The following is a 22,393-nucleotide window of genomic DNA, read 5'->3' on the forward strand; positions in this document are numbered from 1 at the left end:
AATCAAAGCCTAACTCTTTGTCCACATTCAAACTGGCAATATGATCCCCTTAGCAAAATACTTTTTCAAGAACACCAGTGAAACTTTTGAGAAGATTTAATTACAACAATGGCTAGCTCATCTAATTCAATTCAAAAAATATTTACATGGCCTACTCTGCCAGGGGTTTATTTACAGCATCTTCTTTTGTAATCTTCTTTATCCTACCCAAGAGCTATTGTACCTTCCTTGAAAGATAGTGGATACTTCTGTTTTTATACTTACTCTGCACTGAAATTATTTGCCTACAGGTCTATTTCTTCTCCTATACTATAAACTTCTAGACAAGATTGTATCCTATTCATTTCTACAGCGCCAGAACTAAATGCTAGCGGTTGCTTCACAGAAGTTTCTTATATGAATAAGAATGAATGAATAAACAAACAAAAAAGTGAAAATGAATGAATAAACAACAATGAATTTAATACTTGACATCAAGGAGTGCAATAATTGCAGACACTGTAACACAAACTGGGTTAGATACAAATAATTTAGAGCTGTAAATAACCATAACAATCACCTTATCCAGTGGTTCTTAAATTTTAATGTACATCAGAACTACCTGAAGAACCTGAAAAACATGCAGATTCCTGGGACTCAATCCTGGTGATTAAGATACAGTAGGTGTGGGATAGGATTATATCTGTATTTTAAACATCTCTGTGTCTCTCCACCCGCCCCCCCCATTATGCTTTCTCTTTCTCTCTCTCTCTCTCACTCACACACACACACACACACACACACACACACACACACAGACTTCAGGAGATTCTCATGCAAATGGTCCACACATCTTCCTTTTGGGAGTACTCCTGTATTTTCATTTTAGAGCAGAGGAAGTAAGTTCTGTAAACTACAACTATAATGTCAAAAAACTAAAGAACAAGTTGAGATAGGAACTTAAGCATATATTCTAACACTTTTAACCACATAGGTCATGACTAGTGAGAATGAGAATCTCTTGGCTGCCTTGGTTGTCAGGATACCCGAAGCCAAAACAAAGTACAAAAAATAACCTTAGATTAGAAAGCTGATAAATTATATTAGCTGTTCAGTTATATCTCCTGATTTTATCCCTGCTTCCACCATCTCATTGCATATGCCTCTCACTGTAGTTAAGAACACTGCTGCTCAGAAGCAAGAATGCCTCGGTTCAAATCCCAGTTCTAGCTTCAGTTCAAATCCCATATTACTAGCTTTATGGCTTTAGGCAAATTAATTCTCTATGCCTTAATTTCTTCCTCTATAAAATGAGGATAATAATAGTTCCTACCCTCATAGGGTTGTTGTGAGGATGAAATTAGTTAGTGTATGTTAAATGCTTAGAACAATACCGGCCATGGTAGGTACTATGGAAGTATTAGCTATTCTTGCAATTCATCAAAAACCCATTTTGGAAATAGGTTAAATATAAATGATATATAGTTCTCTTTTCCACTGCAGTACTTTTCTTACTAAGGAAATCCTCTTTCAACTGAAAGCTACATTCTTCATCTTGCTTCATATTAAGCACAATAATATTCAACCCCGTCTGCACACTAGAAACACTTAAGGAACTCTGAAATATACCAATATCCAGACTACACCCCCAAAGTTTCTGATTCAGTGTAATTGGGTCTAGACAATGACATTTTTTTTAAAGTTTCCCATGTATTCTAATGTGCAGCCAGGATTAAAAATCAGTACATTATAAGATATGCATAAGCCATGGGGAACTACTGAGTGTATGCCAGTGGTTCCCAGAACTCCCCATTTCCTTTTGTCTAAGTATTTACAGTATGGGTATGGGCATTGCTGTTGGTCCACAGATAACTCTATAGTTATAAATTCATCTAATCAGGGCACCACAAAGCAAATGCCCTGCCTCCTGCTCTGCCCATTTGTCTTTCTGGTAAAAAGCAAAGTAATTCATCAGCAAAGAAAATCAGAACTCCTAGGATAGAGTCTCAGATTTGAACTAATTATAACATAAGATTATAATTAAGTTAGTTGTAAATAGAAAGTTTATAACGATATGATCTTATTAATATTATATACATCTCAAAAGAGTATATGATGTGATTACACACTGACACAATTTAAGAAATAATCCAGAAAATTCCAGCAGGTATTCATGAGGAACTATTAACAGAAGTTTCATCTTGGAAATAGGAATAGGTGGGAGGTAGATATAACCTTAACTTCATCCCTTCTCTACTATTTAATTTTTTTACTATGATCATATATTATTAGTATAATAAAGCTAGTTAACTAAAAGAGAGTAATATAGGCAGACAAATAATAATAGCTAACATCTATTGAGTACTTAATATGTGCCAGGAACGATGCCAAGAAATTTGTTTAAATTAATTAAATTCTCACAACTCTATGAAGTAGGTTCTATTATTAACCCATTTTTGCAGGCAAAAAATGATAATGTATTCTGACCTTCTGATCAGCAGGAAATAACCAGTTTACATTCATACTTAGTTATAAGTTCTAGCCAAAAGCAAATAATAGTGTACTGCACTGCAGGTGCCATCACTACTTTAGAAGACCCTGGCATCAGAATCAATGCCACAATTACATAGCTTTAGAAAAGGCAGACTGCCAATAAGGGGGATCTTACTCTCCCACTACCTCTCCCACACAATCCTATAAACTGAAATGCAACTAAGCAGTGATTCTTTTAAATTATTAAGTTCCGTTTTAAATATGCTTTTGATTTTTTAATATACGATTTTAATTGCCTTGAAATCATTGAAGTGGGTAAGAATTGTCCTTTACTCCTTCAGAATGAATCTTATTCAGCCTTCTTTCTCTCTAACATCTAACAAATACAGAACAGAAGTAATGGGAAATAGATCTAAGTAAAGTTCTCTAGGCAGTTAAAGGACAGCTGGAGAGTTTGGCAGAAGAACAAGGAGGTAAAAGAAAAATCAGATTATGCCTGTTCTGCCTACCCCACTCCACAATTTCTGCACACAGCCCAATGCAAGCTGCTTCCACCTCTAGCCACGCTCCTATCTGTGACCATAAGCAGAATCGCTATGCATTTCTTGAGTGCCTACCCCATGCCCAATGAGCTGTCACAGTGGGACATAAACTGAGGCAGAACAAAACATGAGTGAACCTCTAGCAACAAGCCTTCATGGAGAGAAAAACTATGGAGGGCATGCAATGGTCTAAAATAAAATAGCACCTACTTTGAATGAAGTTTCAAGAAATGCCGTTGCTTGCAATGGCCTAGTGCTTTCTGGGCAATGTACTTCCATCACACAGTGCCAACCCCTTTGTAAGAGGTAGCAAACCCCACTGTTCTTTCCCCATTTGGGTTCTAGACCCCTCTTTAGTGTATCCTCCTCTTTCAAATGTCCAGTAAGTTCATTTACCTAAACTCTTCAGTCAGTAATAAACTAACTTACTCATTCAACAAATACTGATCAAACATTTTCTATAAGTGCACTATAAATTCGTTATTTTGAATGTTACCTTTCCTAGTATTATTTGCACTTTAAAAGAGGATGGGATTTTTAAGGTGGAAATTCATGCACTGCTTCAGAGAAATATTTTAAAACCAAATCTTGGGTTCCTCAAATCATATTGTATAAAAACCTTCTATGATACATTCTTGAAAGGTTAGTCTTGTTGAACACAGGAGGAAGTAGGTCTGGATAAATGGGAATATTTAAGTATAAGAGAATTAGTGAGGTTTTTTTTTTTTCTGTTTTAGGGTAAACACTAAGTTATTTTAACCTGTCAGATCATCCAATGTGTTGTCTTCTTTGAGGTCTAATGACCCTGTGTTTTAAAATTTGCCTATTGAAGTTTAAAGTTCCAATTCCTGACATTAACTAGCTGTGTGGCCTTAGATAAATCATTTGACTAGTTTGAGATTGAGTTTCACCTATAAAAAATGAGGGTACCACAACATCATACTGAGGAAAGAGTAGAGGAACAAAACATTCATGTAATGGAAAAAAAGGCAGGACCCCTGAAGTTTGCTAAGGGAAAGCAGAGATAATTCTCTGTACTCCAGCAAGTAATAGAGCAGCAGGCATACAGCTGACACTCAACAAATATTTGTTGAACTGAATTGAACTTGTTAATATTAACATGGGCCTTCCTTGACTGGCTTAGCATCCTGCCATACCCAATAAAGTTCTGTATCAATCAAACATGTGTGAAAGTACTTTGAGAACGTTATAGTACTAACCAAATATAAGTTCTTTTTACATGAACTGCTTGTTTTAGAAAACTCCCATATTTACTAAACTTCCATACTTACCCTGAAACATCACAGGAATAGTACCAGTGAAATTCAGCAGGTCTTTCTGGGAACTATCCTTAAAAACTAGAGGGGAGAAAAGTCCCAAAATGTGCAATTAGAAGTAGAAAGAACTGTATTAAAATATACACACACACATAATACACATACACAATCTAAACAATCTCTAAATACCCCAAGAACCAATAAATATTTGACAAGGGAAATTACTAGATGCTGTCTTCTTAAAAGGCAAAGGAGAGCTTACAAGAAAACAGGGGCCTAAATTGTAAGCTTTTATAGCAAAAAAAGGGAAAAAAAAAAGCAAAGGAGATACAGTTGAAAGAACACGGGACTTTGAAACAAAAACCCCAAATTCTAGGCCCACCTTCTCCACTCAGTCATTTTAATTTCTCTGGCCTTCAATTTCCTCATATATAAAATAAGGATAATAGAACTGCTTCACAAAGTTGTGATAAGGATCAACTGAGATAATTAATTTGAAAACCCTAATAAGAACTAAAGTATTATATAAAGAAGGGACATTATTAAATAATTGTCACATCCAACTAATCAGTTCTAATCACTTTCAGAAATCATATAACTTTTATAAACAGAAAAAAAAGTCAGCTTTATATTTTAAAGCGACCTTTTAGAATGATAATTATCTTCTTTGGTTTCTGTGCCGGTCTGAAACTGTTGTGTACACCAGAAAAGCTACGTTCTCTACTTCTCATTCAATATTGCTGGGCGTGATCTTTTTTATTGCTTCCATGGAGATGTGACCCACCCAATTGTGGTAACCTTTGATTATGTAGTTTCTGTGGAGATGTGCCTCTATCTATTCAATGTGGGATTGCTTACTGGAGTCCTTTAAGAAGGGACAATTTTGGAAAAAGCGTCAGTGCTGGTAGAGCCTACACAGCCAGAGATCTTTGGAGATACAGAAGGAAAACACCCCCAGGGAAGGCTTATGAAATCAGGAGAGAAAGCTGGCAGACATCACCATGTGGCTTCCTAGCTGAGAGCGGTGTCCAGAAGCCAGAGACCACAGCAAATGCCAGCCAGGTACCTTCCCAGATGACAGCGGTGTTAGACATGGTATCAGCCTTTCTTGAATGAAGGTAACCTTTTGTTGGTGCCTTAATTTGGACATTTTCACAGCTTAGAACTATAAACTTGCAACTTAATAAATTCTCTTTTTAAAAGCCATTCCATTTCTGGAATATTGCATTCCAGCAGTTTTAACAAACTAAAACATTTCTCTAAGCTAGTTATTCTCAACTTTTTTTCAACCTTCACATCCCTGAAAATTCAATCTTCTCATCAATAACTGGGACATGCTCATAGATAATCAATGTCCGATTCCTAAGGCTGAATGCAGAAACAGTATCTCTAGTTTCAAACCAACAAACTGCCTTGAAATGTAATCCTTTTAGTACCTCAATAATTACATTGCTTGGGTAGACAAAGAAAAAAATTCCTTAGTAGATCTGATAATCCATTCGGAAGGGAAAGAGGAAATCAGGCTGAGACAGAAAACTCAAGGCCAAAAGTGCACATAAATACAAACATTTCTCTTATGCTATATGAGTGAAATGGCATAGCAAAAATTGAAATGGAGGAGGTGTGAAGCAGGGAGAGACACAGAATAACCTAGAAGTTATGATGATGTATGACTGTCATTGTCTAAAATAATGAAATGTACATTGACAATTTGCATCCTATAATTTGAGGCTTTAATGGCACTAGAGCTTCTTTCTTTAGAAAGGGGGTAATTAGAATAAGAAGAAACTGGAACAATAAAGCATCAAGTCTATATGATTAAGAAAAATATTGTATCAGAGCAAGTAAGTTTGATTGCAGGGCTAGAAACACATGGCTACAAACCTGAACTCTACCTCTGACTAACTACGTAATCTAGGGCAAGTTATTTAAACTCTCTGAGCTTTGGTTTCTTTATCTGTAAAATGAAGGTGATAATAATCACCTCACCAATTTCATCATGATAAACATGTAAGATAACATAAATGAAACATTTATAAACATATCTGGCATTTAATATAGTCACTATTATTATCTCATTATCTATCTCTATTATCACTATTATTATATTAGCCACAGCATCCAAATGAGTAGGTGCTGATCAAAAGAAGTCAGTCACAATGGAACAAAATCTAACAATTTCTTCCACATATAACATTATTATTTCTAAGAAGTATTTTGATACCACCTCAAGATTTCTGACATATTAATCTGAATTAGACATACTTTCTTAACCCAAATAGTTCAATCATAAAACATACCCAAGTTGAATATAGAAGTTTCCCAAAACTTTTCATTTTGACTAATTCATGGATCCTGAAATTAATTTGGTGAATCTCAACCAGCATTTGTTTTTAAATGGAATGGAATAAAAGATATGTTGAGAGAGCATGTAGTATTTTACTTATGTGTAAATGGGGTCATGATATAAAATATATTTCTAAGTATGAGTTGTGCAAGAAATTCTTGAAAGACAATAAATTAAAATCTTTCTTAGATACAGACTCTCTATATTAAATGCTCAAGATAACCAAAACCAGAAAACAATTTAGAACTTGCTAGAATTATAATTGCTATAAAACTTAAGAATCAATCATATATGTGGTAGGCATAATAATGGCCCCCCCCAAAGATGTCCATACCCTAATTGTTGGAATATTTGAATATGTTGCTTTATTTGCAAAAGGGACATTTTAGATGTGGCTTTTTAGGATTCAGAGCTAGAAAGATTATCCTGTATTACTTCAGATGGAACCAATCTAATCACATTGGTCCTTAAAAGTAGAGAACTTTTCCTAGATGTTGTCAGGGGGAGCTTAGACCACAGAAGAATGGTCAGGAAGACACAACACTGCTAGCTTTAAGATGGCAGGAGACCATGAGCCAATGAAAATGGAAAAGGCACCAGCATCTCCAGAGAGGAACAGAGACCTACTGATACTTTAATTTTAACCCAGGCAGACTTCTCACCTACAGAGACCGAGTTGGAATTCTAACCTACAGACTATAAGAAAATGAATTTGTTTTAAACTACTAAGATTGTAGTAATTTGTTACAGCAGCAATAGAGAATTAATACAATATCTATTGTATTAATTTTAATTTCCTCATTACTTACAGACCACAAAGTATAACCTAAAATGAGCAGATAAAAGAGAAAAATAAGAAATTGTGATTTTGCAGCTCTCTAGGACCAAACTATTAACAGTTCAAATAATGCAGCAAAGCTAGAGAATATGATTCTTACCATAGGTGTCCATAGAATATCTAAAATGCGGGAAAAACATATTTACGTTCTTTAGTTCTTCAACAGTTAGATCCCTGAACTTGTACTGAAAAGAGAAAAGAGTATGAAATCAGAATAAAACTATGAACAATAGAACAATTACAACTAACATTTAACTTATCATGGAAGAAAATGAAAGCCAGAGAATCAAAGTAATTTGCTGAGTTAAATAGAAAGTTATATAGTGGTGCTGGACTTCAAATCCAGAGCCTGGAACCTTTATACTACATCAAACTATGTCCAAATAACTTCTTAGAGCTTAAGGGATAGGGCAAGATGAATCATCCCTCTCACCACTATTCAAGATCTGGCTCTCATTCTTGCCTACCTCATTGATTTGGACACCTTGAATTTCCATCCCCATTCTCTTGGTACTGAATCCTGGGCTTCAGAGGAAGGGAAAACAGAGAGCATGCAAAGGTTTGCAGTCAGGTTGAATAAACCGTCTCTTAGCTGTGGTCAGGGGAGCTCTGACTACAGAAGATTGGTTGGGAAGATGCAGAGGTACTATCTTGTACTCCCAGTTCATCCAGATGCACTCCCAGAAATACTATCTGGGTGGTCTTGCTGGCAATCCTAAAATTCACATGGAAATTCAAGAGACCCAGAAGAGACAAAATGCTCTTGAAAAAGAACAAAGTTGGAGGACTCAGTTTCCAATTTCAATTTTTACTTTGAAGGTACAATAACCAAGCAAGTGTGGTACTGGCATTAAGACAGACATATAGTCCAATGGAACTGTGTCCAGAAAGAAACCCATACATTTATGATGAATTGAATTAATCTTTTTATTAGATCTGTTGTAGATTTATAGAAAATCATGCAGAAAGTACAGAGTTCCAAAATATTCCCCTCTTGTATACAGTTTTTCCTACTACATTTTGCACAGTGGTAATCTGGTTGATGAAATATTATAATTACCCTATTAACTTTTGCCCATTTTTTACATTAGGGTTCATTCTTTGTGGTTTGTGTGTGTGTGTGTCTGTGTGCATGTGGTAACTTAAACAACCTAAAATTTCTCTTTTTATCCCTTTACAGATATACGATTCAGTGGCATTAATTACGACTACAAACTTGTGCCTCCATCACTATTATCCATTGCCAAAACTTTTGCATCACCCCTAACAGAATCTCTGTGCCAATTAAATGTTAATTTCCCATTCCCCTTCCTCACCTGGCCTATTAACCTGTATTCTAGTTTCTGGCTATGAATTTGACATTCTGCTTATTTCATGCAAGTGAGAATATCTGACCTTTTGTGTCTTAGTTTACCCAACATATCTTCAAGGTTCATCCATATTGCAGCATGCACAGAATTTCATTCCTCTTTTACAGTCAGATACTTTTCACTGTATGTATGCGTGTGTGAATACACACACACTTTGTTTAATGTTATCTATTGATGGACACTTGGGTTGCCTCCTTCTTTTGGCAATTGTGAATAATGCCACTTTGAACACTGGTATGCAAGTACCTGTTCAAATCCCTGCTTTCAATTCTTTGGGGTATATACCAAGAAGTAGGATTTCCAGATTGGATGGTAATTCCATATTTTATTTTCTGAGAAACTGTCAAATCATTTTCTAAAGTTGCTGCACAATTTTACATCCTAAAAACAATGAACAAGTGTTCTATGCCTCCACAATCTCTCCAAAATGTGTTACCTCCCTTTTTTTTTTTTTTTTTTTTTGGCATGGGCAGGCTCCAGGAATCGAACCCGGGTCTCTGGAATGGCAGATGAGAATTCTGACACTGAGTCACCATTGCACTGCCCTACTGTCCATTTTTTTTAACAGCCATTTGAGTGGGTGTGAGATGGAATCTCGTTGTGGTCTCCATTTGCATTTCCCTGATGGCTAATATCATTGACCATCATTTCATGTATTTATCGGTCGCCTGATATCTTCTTTGGAGAAATTTCTATTCAAGTACTTTGTCCATTTTTTAATTGGATTGTTTGCTTTTTTGTTGTTCAGTTGTTAAGAGTTCTTTATATATTCTGGTTATTAAACCTTTATCAGGCATATGGCTTCCAATTATTTTTCCAATTCTTAGGTTTTCTATTTTCTTGACAAAGTCTTTTGATGAACCAAAGTTTTTAATTCTGATGAACTCCCATTTATCTATTTTTTAATTTTATTGCTCAGGTGTTTGGTTTAGTCTAAGAAACTACAGCTTGACACAAGGTTCAGAAGACGTTTCCCTGTGTTTTCTTCTAGGAGTTTCATAGTTCCAGTTGTAAGATTTAAGTCTTTGATCTATTTTGAGTTAATTTTTGTATATGGTGTGAGGTAAGGCCCATATTCATTCTTTTACATATGGATATCCAGTTTTTCCAGCACCATTTGTGGAAGAGACTACTCTTTCCCCACTAAGCAGAATTGGCAATTTGTCAAAGATCAACTGGCCAAAGTTATGAGAGTTTATTTCTGAACTCTCAATTTTATTCCATTGGTCTACACATGTCTGTCCTGTGCCGGTACCATGTTGTTTTGATTATTATGGCTTTATAATAAGTTTGAGGAGGACTGATGTTACTTCTTCCTTGAATGTTTGGGAGAACCCATCAGTGAAACCATCTGGTCCTGGGCTTTTCTTTGCTGAGAAGTTTTTGATTACTGATGCAATCTCTTTACTTGTTATTGGTCTGCTGAGAGCTTCTATTTCTTCTTGAGTCAGTGTAGGCATTTTGTGTCTTTCTAAGAATTTGTCCATTTCATCTAGATTATCTAATTTGTTGGCATACAATCATTCACAGTATCTTCTTATAACCCTTTTTAATTCTGTGGGGTTGGTAGTAATGACCCCCCCCCCTTCATTCCTGATTTTAGTTATTCCCATCTTTTCTCATTTTTTCTTTGTCAGTCTAGGTAAAAGTCCGTCAATATTATTGATCTTTTCTAAGAATCAACTTTGGTTTTGTTGATTCTATTGTTTTTTAATTCCCCTTTTCATTTATCTTTGCTCTAATCTTTGTTATTTCCTTCCTTCTGCTCACTTTGTTTACTTTGCTCTTCCTAGTTCTTCAAGGTTTAGCTCTTTGATTTGAGATATTTCTTCCTTTTTAATGTAAGCATTTGGAGTTATACATTTCCCTCCACGCCTTGCATTCACTGTGTCCTATAAATTCTGATATACTACGTTTTCATTTCGTTCACCTGAAAATATTTCAGATTTCTCCATGACTTCTTCTATGACCCACTTATTGCTTGAGAGTGTACTGTTTAACTTCAATATACTAGATTTTCCACTTGTCCCTCTATTATTGATTTCTAGCTTCATTTCTATCTTCAGAGAAGAGGCTTTGCATAATTTCAATCTTTTTAGAATTATTGAGACTTGTTTTGTGGTCTAACATGTGGTCCATCCTGGAAAATGATCTATGTAAACTTGAGAAGAATGTGTATTCTGCTGTTTTTGGGTGCAGTGTTCTGTTAGGTCTAGTTCATTTATAGTATTGTTCAAGTTCTCCATTTCTTTATTGATCTTCTGTCTAGATGTTCTATTATTGATGAAAGTGGTATACTGAGGTCTCCAACTACTGTCATAGAGGTGTCTACTTCTCCCTTCAGTTATACCACTGTTTGCGTCATGTATTTGGGGGTACCATGGTTAGATGTACAAATATTTATGATTGTTAACTATTCCTGGCGGATTGACCCTTTTAATAATTTATAGTGCCCTTAAGGTAAGACTTCCCAGCACTTGCAGTAAGCAGATACACAATGTAACACTCTGAGAAGGGGTGTGCTGTCCCACATCTCCCAAATGAGTGTGACCAGAAAACCCTTCTTTTGGAAGCATTTCGTGGAACCAGGGTCCAATATTAGTATACCCCATCTCTCTTTTGGTTACTATTTGAATGGAATATTTTTTCCATCTTTTTAATTGATTTGGGTCTTTGGATGTAAGGTCAATCTCTTGTAAACAACAAATAGTTGGATTGTGCTTTTTTATCCATTCTGCCAATCTGCATCTTTTGACTGGGGAGTTTAATCCACTTATATTCAGTGTAATTACAGATAAGAAAGGACTTATATCAGCAATTTTGTCTTTTGTTTTTTATACATCTTATATATTTTGTCCCTCTTTTCTTTATTGCAGATTTCTTTTGAGTAATTGAGCTTTTGTGATATAATTGATTGATTCCTTTCTCATTTCTACTTTCTGAATATATTTTAAATACTTTCTTTGTGGTTACCCTGGGATTTGCAGTAAATGACTTAAATCTATATTCTATATTCTACTAGTTTAAAAAGATACCAACTTAACTTCAATAGTACACAGTCTCTGCTCTTATATACTTCCATTTCCTCCTCCTGATATTATTTTGTCACACATTTCCTCTTTCTATTTTGCATGTCAGTAACATGGAAATATGATTGTTTCTTATTCAATCATATTCTAAATCTTATAGGAAATAAAAAATACAGTTACATACTGATGATACCATACTACTGGGTTTTGCATTCACCCATGTAATAAACTGTACAGGAGATCTTTACTTCTTCATACTGCTCCAAGCTACTATCTCCTTCCTTTTCTTTCAACCTAAAGAACTCCTTTTAGCATTTCTTGTAGAGCAAGTTGCTTAGCAACAAACACTCACAGTTTTTGTTTATCTTAAACTCTCCCTCATTCGTGAAGGACAGTTTTACTGGATACAAAATTTTGGTTGGCAGTTTTTCTCTTTCAGTACCTGTGATGGTTTGGAGGCTTTATGGACCCCAGAAGATCATGTTCTTAAAGTTAATCCATTCTGTGGGTAACACCTATTGTGAGTGGGACCTTTAGATTAGTTTGTTTCAGTTGAGGCATACCCCACATGGATCTTAATCGTCTTACTGGTGTCCTTTATAAGACAAGGAAATTCAGAAGAAAACACACAGAAACTGAGAGAGAGAGACACAGAAGCTCAGAGAGAAAGCCACAGATGGAAAACCAGAAGCAGTAAGCAACGAAGCCAGGAAGAGAAGGGAGGTCAGCAGATGTCGCCATGTGTCTTGCCATCTGACGGAGGAGTCCAGTCTTGATGATGCCTTGATTGGGACATTTTCACAGCCTCAAAACTGTAAGCTTATAAGTTAATAAATCCCCATTGTAAAAGCCAATCCAGTTCTAGTATATTGCATTTCAGCAGCTTTAGCAAAATAAAACAGTACCTTACAAGTATCTTACTACCGCCTTCTTGCCTTCATGATCTCTGATGAGAATTTGGCACTTAACGTTATTGGAGTTCTCTTGTATGTGGTGAATCATTTTTCTCTCGCTGCTTTCACAATTCTCTACTTTTGGAGATTTGGAGTTGCAGTTAATCATGTCTTAGAGTAGGTGTATTAAGGTTTACTGTGCTTCTTGGACATGTATCATTATTTCTTTCATAAGATCTGGGATATTTTTTACTATTATTTTCTCAAATACTATTTCTGCTCCCTTTTCTTTCTCCTCTCCTGGGACTCCCATAATGTATACGTTGGTACACTTCATGCTGTCACACAGGTCCCTTAAACTTTTTTATTCCATTTTTTTTCTCTGTTTTTCTGCTTATATGATTCTGACTGTCCTGTCTCCAAGTTCGCAGGTTCTTTTCTTCTGCCCATTCAAATCTGCTGTCAAAAACCTCCAGTATATTTTTTATCCTCATTATTTTGTTTAAATTCTGTCACATTCCTCATTTATTTATTTTCTTTATTACAGAAGTGTAGGAGCAAGGGTTAATACAAGACCTGTGGAATTTATTGGGAGCAACTGGCCTCAGAGTGACAGCGGCAGTAAACTGTGGAAATTGTTATCTGCTTAATGGAGAACAGTCCAGGAGGGAAAGAATGTTTGCTTTTTCTTAACCCCAAGTTCTTTATGGCTATCTTTAATATGTAGGGAAAAAACACGGAAAAGTAAGCACTCTGCTCCTCACAAAATGCATGCATGCTTTTTGTCACATAAACCCTGCAGTAGATAAGCAGGAACTAGTTAAGAATAAAGTTGTCTGTTGTCACTAATCTTCAGACCCCCTGATCCTGTCTCTTTCGTCATTCCTTAATATCCTTCGTGCTCTGGTCCCATGGAAGCAACAGAGAAATTGTGTGCTTATAAAACAATCAAGCATAAAATGCAGGGTTCCCATACACCATCCTACCACCAACATCTTGCATTGGTGTGGAACATTTGTTACAGTTGATGATAGAACATTTTTATAACTGTACTATTAATTAAAGTCCATGATTTAACTTAGTGTTCATTGTTTGTGTAGTACAGTTCCATGAAATTTTAAATATATTTTATTGACATATCTTCACATACATACAGTCCACATACAGTGTACAATCAATGGCTCATAATATCATCACATAGTTGTGTATTCAACACCATGATCATTTCATGGATTTTTTTTTAATGTTATTCTGTTACCATATATACAATCTATCACCTTCCCTTTTAATTTTATTCAGATATGAATTTCAGTGCTGTTAACTGCATTCACAATGATGCAGTACCGTCACCACCATTCATTACCAAAACATTTCCATCATTTCAAATAGAAACTCTATTCATTTTAAACCATAACTTCCCATTTCCTATACCCATCCCATCCCCTGGTAACCCATACTTCTAGATTATGATTCTATGAGTTTGCTTATTTCAAGTCTGTGACAGCATTGTTATGTTCTTTTTTAAACTCTCTAATTCTTTCTGTTTACGCATCATCTTCCTTATATTCTTTAGTTGTATATCCATATTTACCTTTAACTCCTTGAATTGATTTAGAAGATTTGACTAAACAACTTTGATTAGTTGTTCCACTGGCTATATTTCCTCTGAAGTTTTAATGTGTTACCCTGACTGAGGCATCTCTTCCTTCGTATGGTTTATAATCTTTTGTTGATATCTGGGCATTTGACTGTTTTAATGTGGTAATTCTAGAAGTCAGTCTCTTCCTCTTGCCTAAGATTTTAGTGTTGATTTGCTATGTGTTAAGGCTCTTCAACAGTTGGTCCTGTTTGTACTCTACCTTTAGAGCAGCCCATGTCTAACAGTTCAGATTCCTCAGGTCTTTATGTGTTTGCTGCTTGCCTTAATCAAAATAAGATTATCTTCTTCAGGGGTGAAAGTTTCCCTGGAAATGTGGGATATGACTCCTAGGGATGAACCTGGCCCTGGCACCATGGGATCAACAATGCCCTCCTGACCAAAAAGGGGAAAAGAATTGTAACAAATAAGGTATCAGTGGTTGAAAGAGTCAAGAGGCTATTCTTACACAAGCTGCAGCTAGATATTACTACTATCATGGTTTGCCAAACCCCAACCAAAACCATTCCCGTCAATCCTGAAGAACACCTAGGGCTTTATCTTGAGATTCTACAAAGGTTCCATGCACTATGATTACTTTCCAGAAACCGACAGTCACCAGGTGGGTTCCTGGGCCAGATAAGTCCTGAAATCCAGAGGGGCCAACCTCTCCAAGAAATCAACTAATTCCATCCCTCTATCCCATACTGTTGACATCCCTTTCCAACATGAAAAAGTTAGAATGTGCATAGCCCAAATACACCTAAAGATTGGGAGGAGGATCAGAGGAGAAGGTGGAGTAATTAACAGAGAAAATAGGATTTGGTAAATGAGTATGACAGCTGAATCATTATACTGATATTTCTTTTAGTCTCCAGTGTCTTAGAGCTGCTAGAAGGAAAAACCTAAAATTGTGGAATTGTAACCCATACCAAATTCTGAAATCTGTTCTATAACCAACTGTTGCAGTGTGCTTTGAACTTTATTGCTTTTTTGTGTGTATATATGTGTGTGTGTGTGTATATATATATATATGTGTGTATATATTATTGTTCACAATTTAAAAAAAAAAAAAAAGACTACCCTCTTACTTGCAAGTATTTTTCTTCAGGAGAGGATTTCCTTTTCTTTGTTCCTCCTTTGGGAGTCATGGGCTGTTCTCTTTGTTTTTTATACATTTTACTCCCCAGGGGCTATGATTTACTTATCTCCCACACTCTGGGTGGCCTTTTCACTGCAGCTTTCAGCTCTGGGTCCACACTGCATTACGTGTAATGTTTTCCCTTTTCATGAAGCTTTTCTGCCACAGTAACTTCTGTGTTAGGGTATCTTGACCCATAGAACAAGATGGAGCTAGGCTGCTAAATCCTCACCTTGGGACTATATGGTATTGGGCCCCTGTGTCTGAATGTGTGTGGAACTCTAAGCTGCTGTCAGGGATGACTCTGTGGTCAGGAACCACAACAGGAGGTACCTGGGCCAGAGTGCCACCGATGTGTGTCTCTTAAACCATTCACAACCAAGGGTCGGGGAGGGGTCTGGACAGGTAGATCCATGTCATTGTCCTCTCTGTTTTTTTTTCCCCCTCTGTGTTTTTTTCCCCTCCTATTCAGCATTTATGGAGTATTTCTTCAGTTTATATTGTTCTCCAGGGCTCCAAGCAAGTTACACCTGATCTTTTTTTTTTTTTTGCATTTAATTACCTTGTTTATCTCTTTTATTTTTAACTTTTTTTATTGCATAATACAACATATATACAAAGTAATAGTTTTCAAAGCATTCTTCAATAAGCAGTTACAGGACAGATCCCAGAGTCTGTCATGGGCCACCATACCATCATGTCAGATCTATCCTTCTAGCAGCTCCAGAACATTGGAAGGTAGAAGGAATATATATATATATTTATTTTTATCATCACTTTTTTTTTCTTTTTGGTGAAAAATAACATATGTACAAGAAAGCAATAAATTTCAATGCACAGCACAACAATTAGTTGTAGAACAGATTTCAGAGTTTAAACCTGATATTTTATTTAGCTATCTCTAAAGAAAAACATACCCAGAGATGTCTTACACTGCCATCTTGATATGGTCAATTAACTTTTTACAAGAAGGCCAAGACAATTTAATGGGAAAATAATAGTCTTTTTAACACAGGTAAAAGAATGAAGTTGGACACCTTCCTTACATCATACACAAAAATTAACACAAAATGAATATAGACCTAAATGTAAAAGCTACACCCTTTATAAACTCTTAGACGAAAACATGGAAATAAATGTTTGTGATTTTGGGTTATGAAAGGCAAAATCTTCTTATATACGTCACTAAGGTATAAGCAACAAAAGAAAAAATAAATTGGACTTCATCGAAATTTTAAAACTTTTTTACTTCAAAGAACACCATCAACAAAGTGAAAAGATAACCCACAGAACAGGGAAAAATATGTACAATTCATGTATGTGATACGGACTTGTATCTTTAATACATAACAAACTCATGCAACTCAATAACAAAAAAAAAAATTTTAATGGGCAAAGGATCTGAATAGACATTTCTCCAAAGAAGATATACAAAGGGCCAAAAAGCGTATGAAAAGATGTTTAACATCATTAGTCATCAAAGAAACGCAAATCAAAATCATGGGACCCCACGTCCACTAGGATGACTATAATAAAAAGTAAAAGATAGATAAGTGTTATAGAGGGTGTGGGAAAACTGATTCCTCATACACTGTTGAAAGTGTAACAGCTTTGGAAACAGTCTGGCAGTTCCTCATATGATCCTGCAATTCCACTCCAATGTATATGTACAAGAGAAATAAAAACATATGTCTACCCATCCAGGGGTGAAGGTCTCCCTGGCAATGTGGGACATGATTCCCAGGGATGAGCCTGGCCCTGGTACTGTGGGATCAACAACCCCTTCCTGACCAAAAGGGGGAAAAGAAATGTAACAAAATAAGGTATCAGTGGCTAAGAGAGTTCAAGTAGAGTCATGGGGCTATATTACAAGCTTCAGCTAGATATTGCTAACTGCTATGGTTTGCCAAACCCCAACCAACATCATTCCTGCCAACTCTAAAGAACACTTAGGGCTCTATCTGAGTATCAACAAAAGTTTCACAAACTAAGTTTACTTTCCAGAAACCTATAACCTCCAGATGGTTCCTAGGCCAGATAAATCCTGACACTCAGAGGGGGCAGCCTCTCCAATAACATCAGCTAGTCCCATCCCTCAATCCTATATTGTTGATACCCCTTTTTAACATGGAAAAGTTAGAATAGGCATAGCCCAAATATCCCAAAGATTGGGAGAAGGATCAAAGGAGAAAGAGTTATAACTAAGAAGACAGGACTTAACAAATGAATATGACTGCTGAATCATTATACTGATATTTTTTAAAGTCTTCAGTGTCTGGAAATAGCTAGAAGGAAAAACCTGAAATTATGGAACTGAAACCCATACCAAACTTTGAAATCTGTTCTATAACTACTTGTTAAAACGTACTTGGATACGTACTTGGATATCTATTGCTTTTTTGTAAATATATTTCACAATTAAAAAAAAAAAAAGTCTACCAAAAAACCTATGCACAAATGTTCATGGAAACATTATTTATAATGGCCAGAATGCAGAAACAATCTGAATATCCACCTACTGACTCAAAATACCATATAACATATGATTCTGTGTATATGAAAAGCCCAAAATTGGCAAACCCATAAAGACAGAAAGTAGGTTAGTTGTTATTAGGGCTGGTGAAGTGGGCGGGACGGCAAGAAAATAAGAACGACTCCTCATATGTAGGGGGTGATGAAAATATTCTAAAATGGATGGTGGTGATGGGTACACTACTGTATGAATATACTATAAACCACTTTAAATTGGTGAATTGTACGGTATGTGAATTATATCTCAATGAACCTGTGACCAAAAAATAAAAAATCTTACTGTGTCTGGCACATAAGTGCTTTAAAAATACTAATTTGCTCTCCTGTTTCCTCTCTCTGAGCCTTAAAACAGCTGTTCTAGTTTGCTAGCTGCTGGAATGCAATATACCAGAAATGGAATGGCTTTTTAAAAAGGGGGATTTAATAAGTTGCTAGTTTACAGTTCTAAGGCTGAGACAATGTCCCAATTAAAACAAGTCTATAGAAATGTCCAATCTAAGGCATCCAGGAAAAGATACCTTGGTTCAAGAAGGCTGATGAAGTTCAGAGCTTTTCTCTCAAGTTGAAAGGCACATGGTGAACACAGTCAGAGCTTCTCTCTCATCCGGAAAGGCACATGGTGAACATGGTCAGGATTCCTCTCTCATCTGGAAGGGTACATGGTAAACACAGCGTCATATGCTAGCTTCTTCTCCTGGCTTCCTGTTTCACGAAGCTCCCTGGGAGGCATTTTCCTTCTTCATCTCCAAAGGTCACTGGCTGGTGGACTCTGCTTCTCGTGGCTATGTAGTTCTGCTTTGCTCTCTCTGAATCTCCTCATTCTCCAAAATGTTTCCTCTTTTATAGGACTTCAGAAACTAATCAAGACCCACCCGAATGGGTGGAGACATGTCATCACCTAATCCAGCTTAACAACCACTCTCGATTACATCACATTTCCAGGGAGATGATCTAATTACAGTTTCAAACATACAGTGCTGAATAGGGATTAGAAGAAATGGCTGCCTTTACGAAATGGATTAGGATTAAAACATGGCTTTTCTAGGGGACATACATCCTTTCAAACTAGCACAACAGCTATAGTCTATTGTCTCCCAACTTCAACAGGTACACATAAGCCTCTGATGAATAACACATGAAAGTGAAGTGCTACACAAAATATGAATATGATAGCAACCACAGGCAAGAAACTGTGAATCAACATAGGGCATACCCAAGTTTCAGAAAGGCCTCCTGGAGAAGCTGAGCCTACCATTCAGTTTAGAGTACAGAATCTCACAGAAAATCAGATGGAAAAGGGAAGGTTATTCTAAGACAGGGAAGAATTTAGCAGAAGGAAAAGCATATGATTATAAACAACTTGAAAGCAGTAATCATCTTTTATTCATCTTTGTATCTCCTCATATTATTTAGCACAGAGTATGCCTTCAATTAATACAGGTTGAACAGATTGTGTTCTTTGGACAGCAGTTAGCCAATAGGCAAATTTATAAGAATAGAGTGGATATGGAAAGCAATTATGATCCCCAGCAATTATGATCTTCAGTACTAAACATCAAAAGTAAGAATTGGTCAGTATTACCCACAGCAGGCTAATGGGTGAAGTGAGACATGCCCCTGATTCAGGGTAAACAAAAATGAACCAAATCATCCCAAATTCTAAATACTACATGAATGTACAAAAGACTACTACAATAGTAGAGAATATAAATGCTATGAACAAAACAATTTTTGTTTGTTTTCTACTTAATTTTATAAGCTGTTTCCTGTATACTTGATATCCTCTGAGAATGTGATTATTAATGGTTGCATAGGGAATATAGTAGAATTAATTTAATTGGGAAACTGATATACAAATTTATTTGTCAAAAGAAAGTAAAGAAAAAACCCAAAAACCTCTTCATTAGGACTTAAAAATCAAAATGGGGGGGGGGGGTTTGAAACTGAATTTTCCCCCTTTCTCACCATTCCCTGAAGGGGACTTGGCAAATACTTTTTTATTCACTGTTCAAATCATTCTGGGATTTATCAGGGCATCACTCTGGACAAACCAACAGAATCTCATGTCCTACTCAAGGTTCCATGTACTTACGGTGTTCAATTAAGCTGTCATTACATAAGTTACATTAGTTATAGTATATACATTAGTTATATTATATATTCAACCCCAAGTTGAATTCTTGATATTCTCACAAGCAGTGTGGACAACCAAAGCTATAGGCTGAGCCCTCAATCTTGGGGTTTGTTCAAATGAAACTTAACCTCACAAAGGATAGGTCAAGCCTACTTAAAACTAGGCCTAAGAGTCACCCCAAGAGAAAAAAAATAAAAGAAAAATGGGGCAGTGTAACGGTGACTCAGTGGCAGAATTCTCACCTGCCATGCCGGAGATACAGGTTCATTTCCTGGTGCCTGCCCATGAAAAAAAATAATAAAAATAAGCAAATAAAAATGTCCCTACTAGTCAAATATTTGATTTGCCCAAAGAAAAATCCCAAACCTATTTTATCTGTCTTGAGGAAAATTATTAACCTTATTTTCATTATATATGAAACAGAATTATTTTCTTAGTATAATATTGACAAAGATATATATACTGATCCTTTCCCACTAAAAGAATTCTGCATAACATTCTCCAAGGAAATGTACCTCAGACAATGCCATGTTCTTAAAGGGTGCAAACACTTCATTAAAGAGAAAAATTGGCCCAAGAGAATAAAAAATTAAACAATTATAAAGAATGTCATAAAAATCAGTAAGAATGAAAAATTGAGAAATTCAATAAAACTCAACCTTAGCTGTTGAATTATGATATATGTACTCAGGAAACATATTTATGAATATCGAAGATACTCTTGCATAACACTGATCAAATATAGGACACTTTGAGGAATATTTTGTGGCATGATTTTATAAAACCATTTCTTTAGCAGAAAGGACTCTTACAGATCAAGTCCTATCTTAACATTTTATGAGAGAGCAAAACCATGTGCAATTATTTGTCCAGGGTATTTCAGCTGGGGTAGTAAGAACTAGAAATTTGGGAACCAGTGAATTTTTCTAAACCTAATATTTAATACAAATTAAATATATGTACATGTATACACACACAAACATGTTTTGAACAGTAATAATAAAATAAACACCTGTGAACCAACCACCTACTTATGATCTAGAATGGTGCTATACAATAAAATTTTCTGCGATAAGGAAAAGTTACACTGCCCAATAGAGCAGCCACACGTAGCTATTAAGCACTTGAAATGTGTCTAATAGGACTGAGAAATGGAATTTTTTTGTTTAATTTTAGTAATTTAGATTTAAAGAATCACGTATAGCTAGTGGCCACTGTATTGGACAACAGAGACCTAGAGCATTTCCAATACCATCATCTGAGTACTTCTCTCCCCACTGCCTTGCCTCCCCTCATTTCGTATATTCATTCCTTTGCTTTATCCCTCCATAGATGTATCACAGATCTGTGTATCCTTAATATATTGTTTATATGTTGTTTAGTTTTTCTTGTTTGGGGGCTTTATCAAAAAATCATTTTGTGTATCTGATTTTTTTCATTCAATATAACGTCTCTACTTTTTATTTGTATTGTTGCATGCTAACTGTAGTTCATTTTCTTCTCACAGGTCTGCAACCTGCTTCAAGAAAACACATGAGCAAGTCCAACATAAACGACAAATGTATGGTTCCCGCATGGGGAAGTCCTAAGAAGCATTAACAATCACGTAACTAGGAAACTGGTGAAAAGGGGGGTTGCTTCAGACTGTACACTTATGAGTAAGCACAGAGCCTGGGCTGAGAGGAAAGAAGATGCTACCAGGCTCCATCTGACCTAGAAGCTGGAGTTACTTATGCCCTAGAAGTGCAGTTCAGTCTTCTGAGTCAGCTCTCCTACCATTCAATTTTTCAACATTAAGACGATCTCTCCTGAGCCTTCAAGGCTTGTTTTCAGTCCTAAATCTACTCAGGTCTTTCATTCATTGCAGTTATCTTTGTTGGCATGTACAGTGCTAGATGAACTGAATACAAAAGCACAGTTCTCTGAGTCAAGGAGTTCACAGGAGTAAGGTCTGTAAATAAATAATGACACCACAATATGATAACCGGTATTTCTGAAAGCAGGTAGTAGAGAAACGAGAGTAACATCTGAATAGGGTCTTAAAAAATGATGCATGTTGCAAGTGAAAAATAAAAGGGGGGGGAAGGCCATTTCAAGGGAAAGGCGTGGTCACAGGCATAGTGTGTGCTGGGAGATGTTTAAGGCCAAAGAGACTAATGGCGAGAGAGATATTCCATACGCG

General features: G+C 36.1%; 1 protein-coding gene across 1 annotated transcript in view; it reads right to left on the reverse strand.

The window, feature by feature from the left end:
• The window catches only part of UEVLD (UEV and lactate/malate dehyrogenase domains), an 86,054-nt gene that overhangs the window by 63,281 nt on the left and 380 nt on the right, over nt 1-22,393 (reverse strand). The window contains 3 exon segments of the mRNA XM_077114176.1: nt 4,307-4,372; nt 7,577-7,661; nt 20,454-20,489. Of these exon segments, the coding sequence (XP_076970291.1) occupies nt 4,307-4,372; nt 7,577-7,661; nt 20,454-20,489 (187 nt within the window).

This window comes from Tamandua tetradactyla, chromosome 8 (genome assembly GCF_023851605.1).
Source record: "Tamandua tetradactyla isolate mTamTet1 chromosome 8, mTamTet1.pri, whole genome shotgun sequence".
Lineage (NCBI taxonomy): Eukaryota > Metazoa > Chordata > Mammalia > Pilosa > Myrmecophagidae > Tamandua > Tamandua tetradactyla.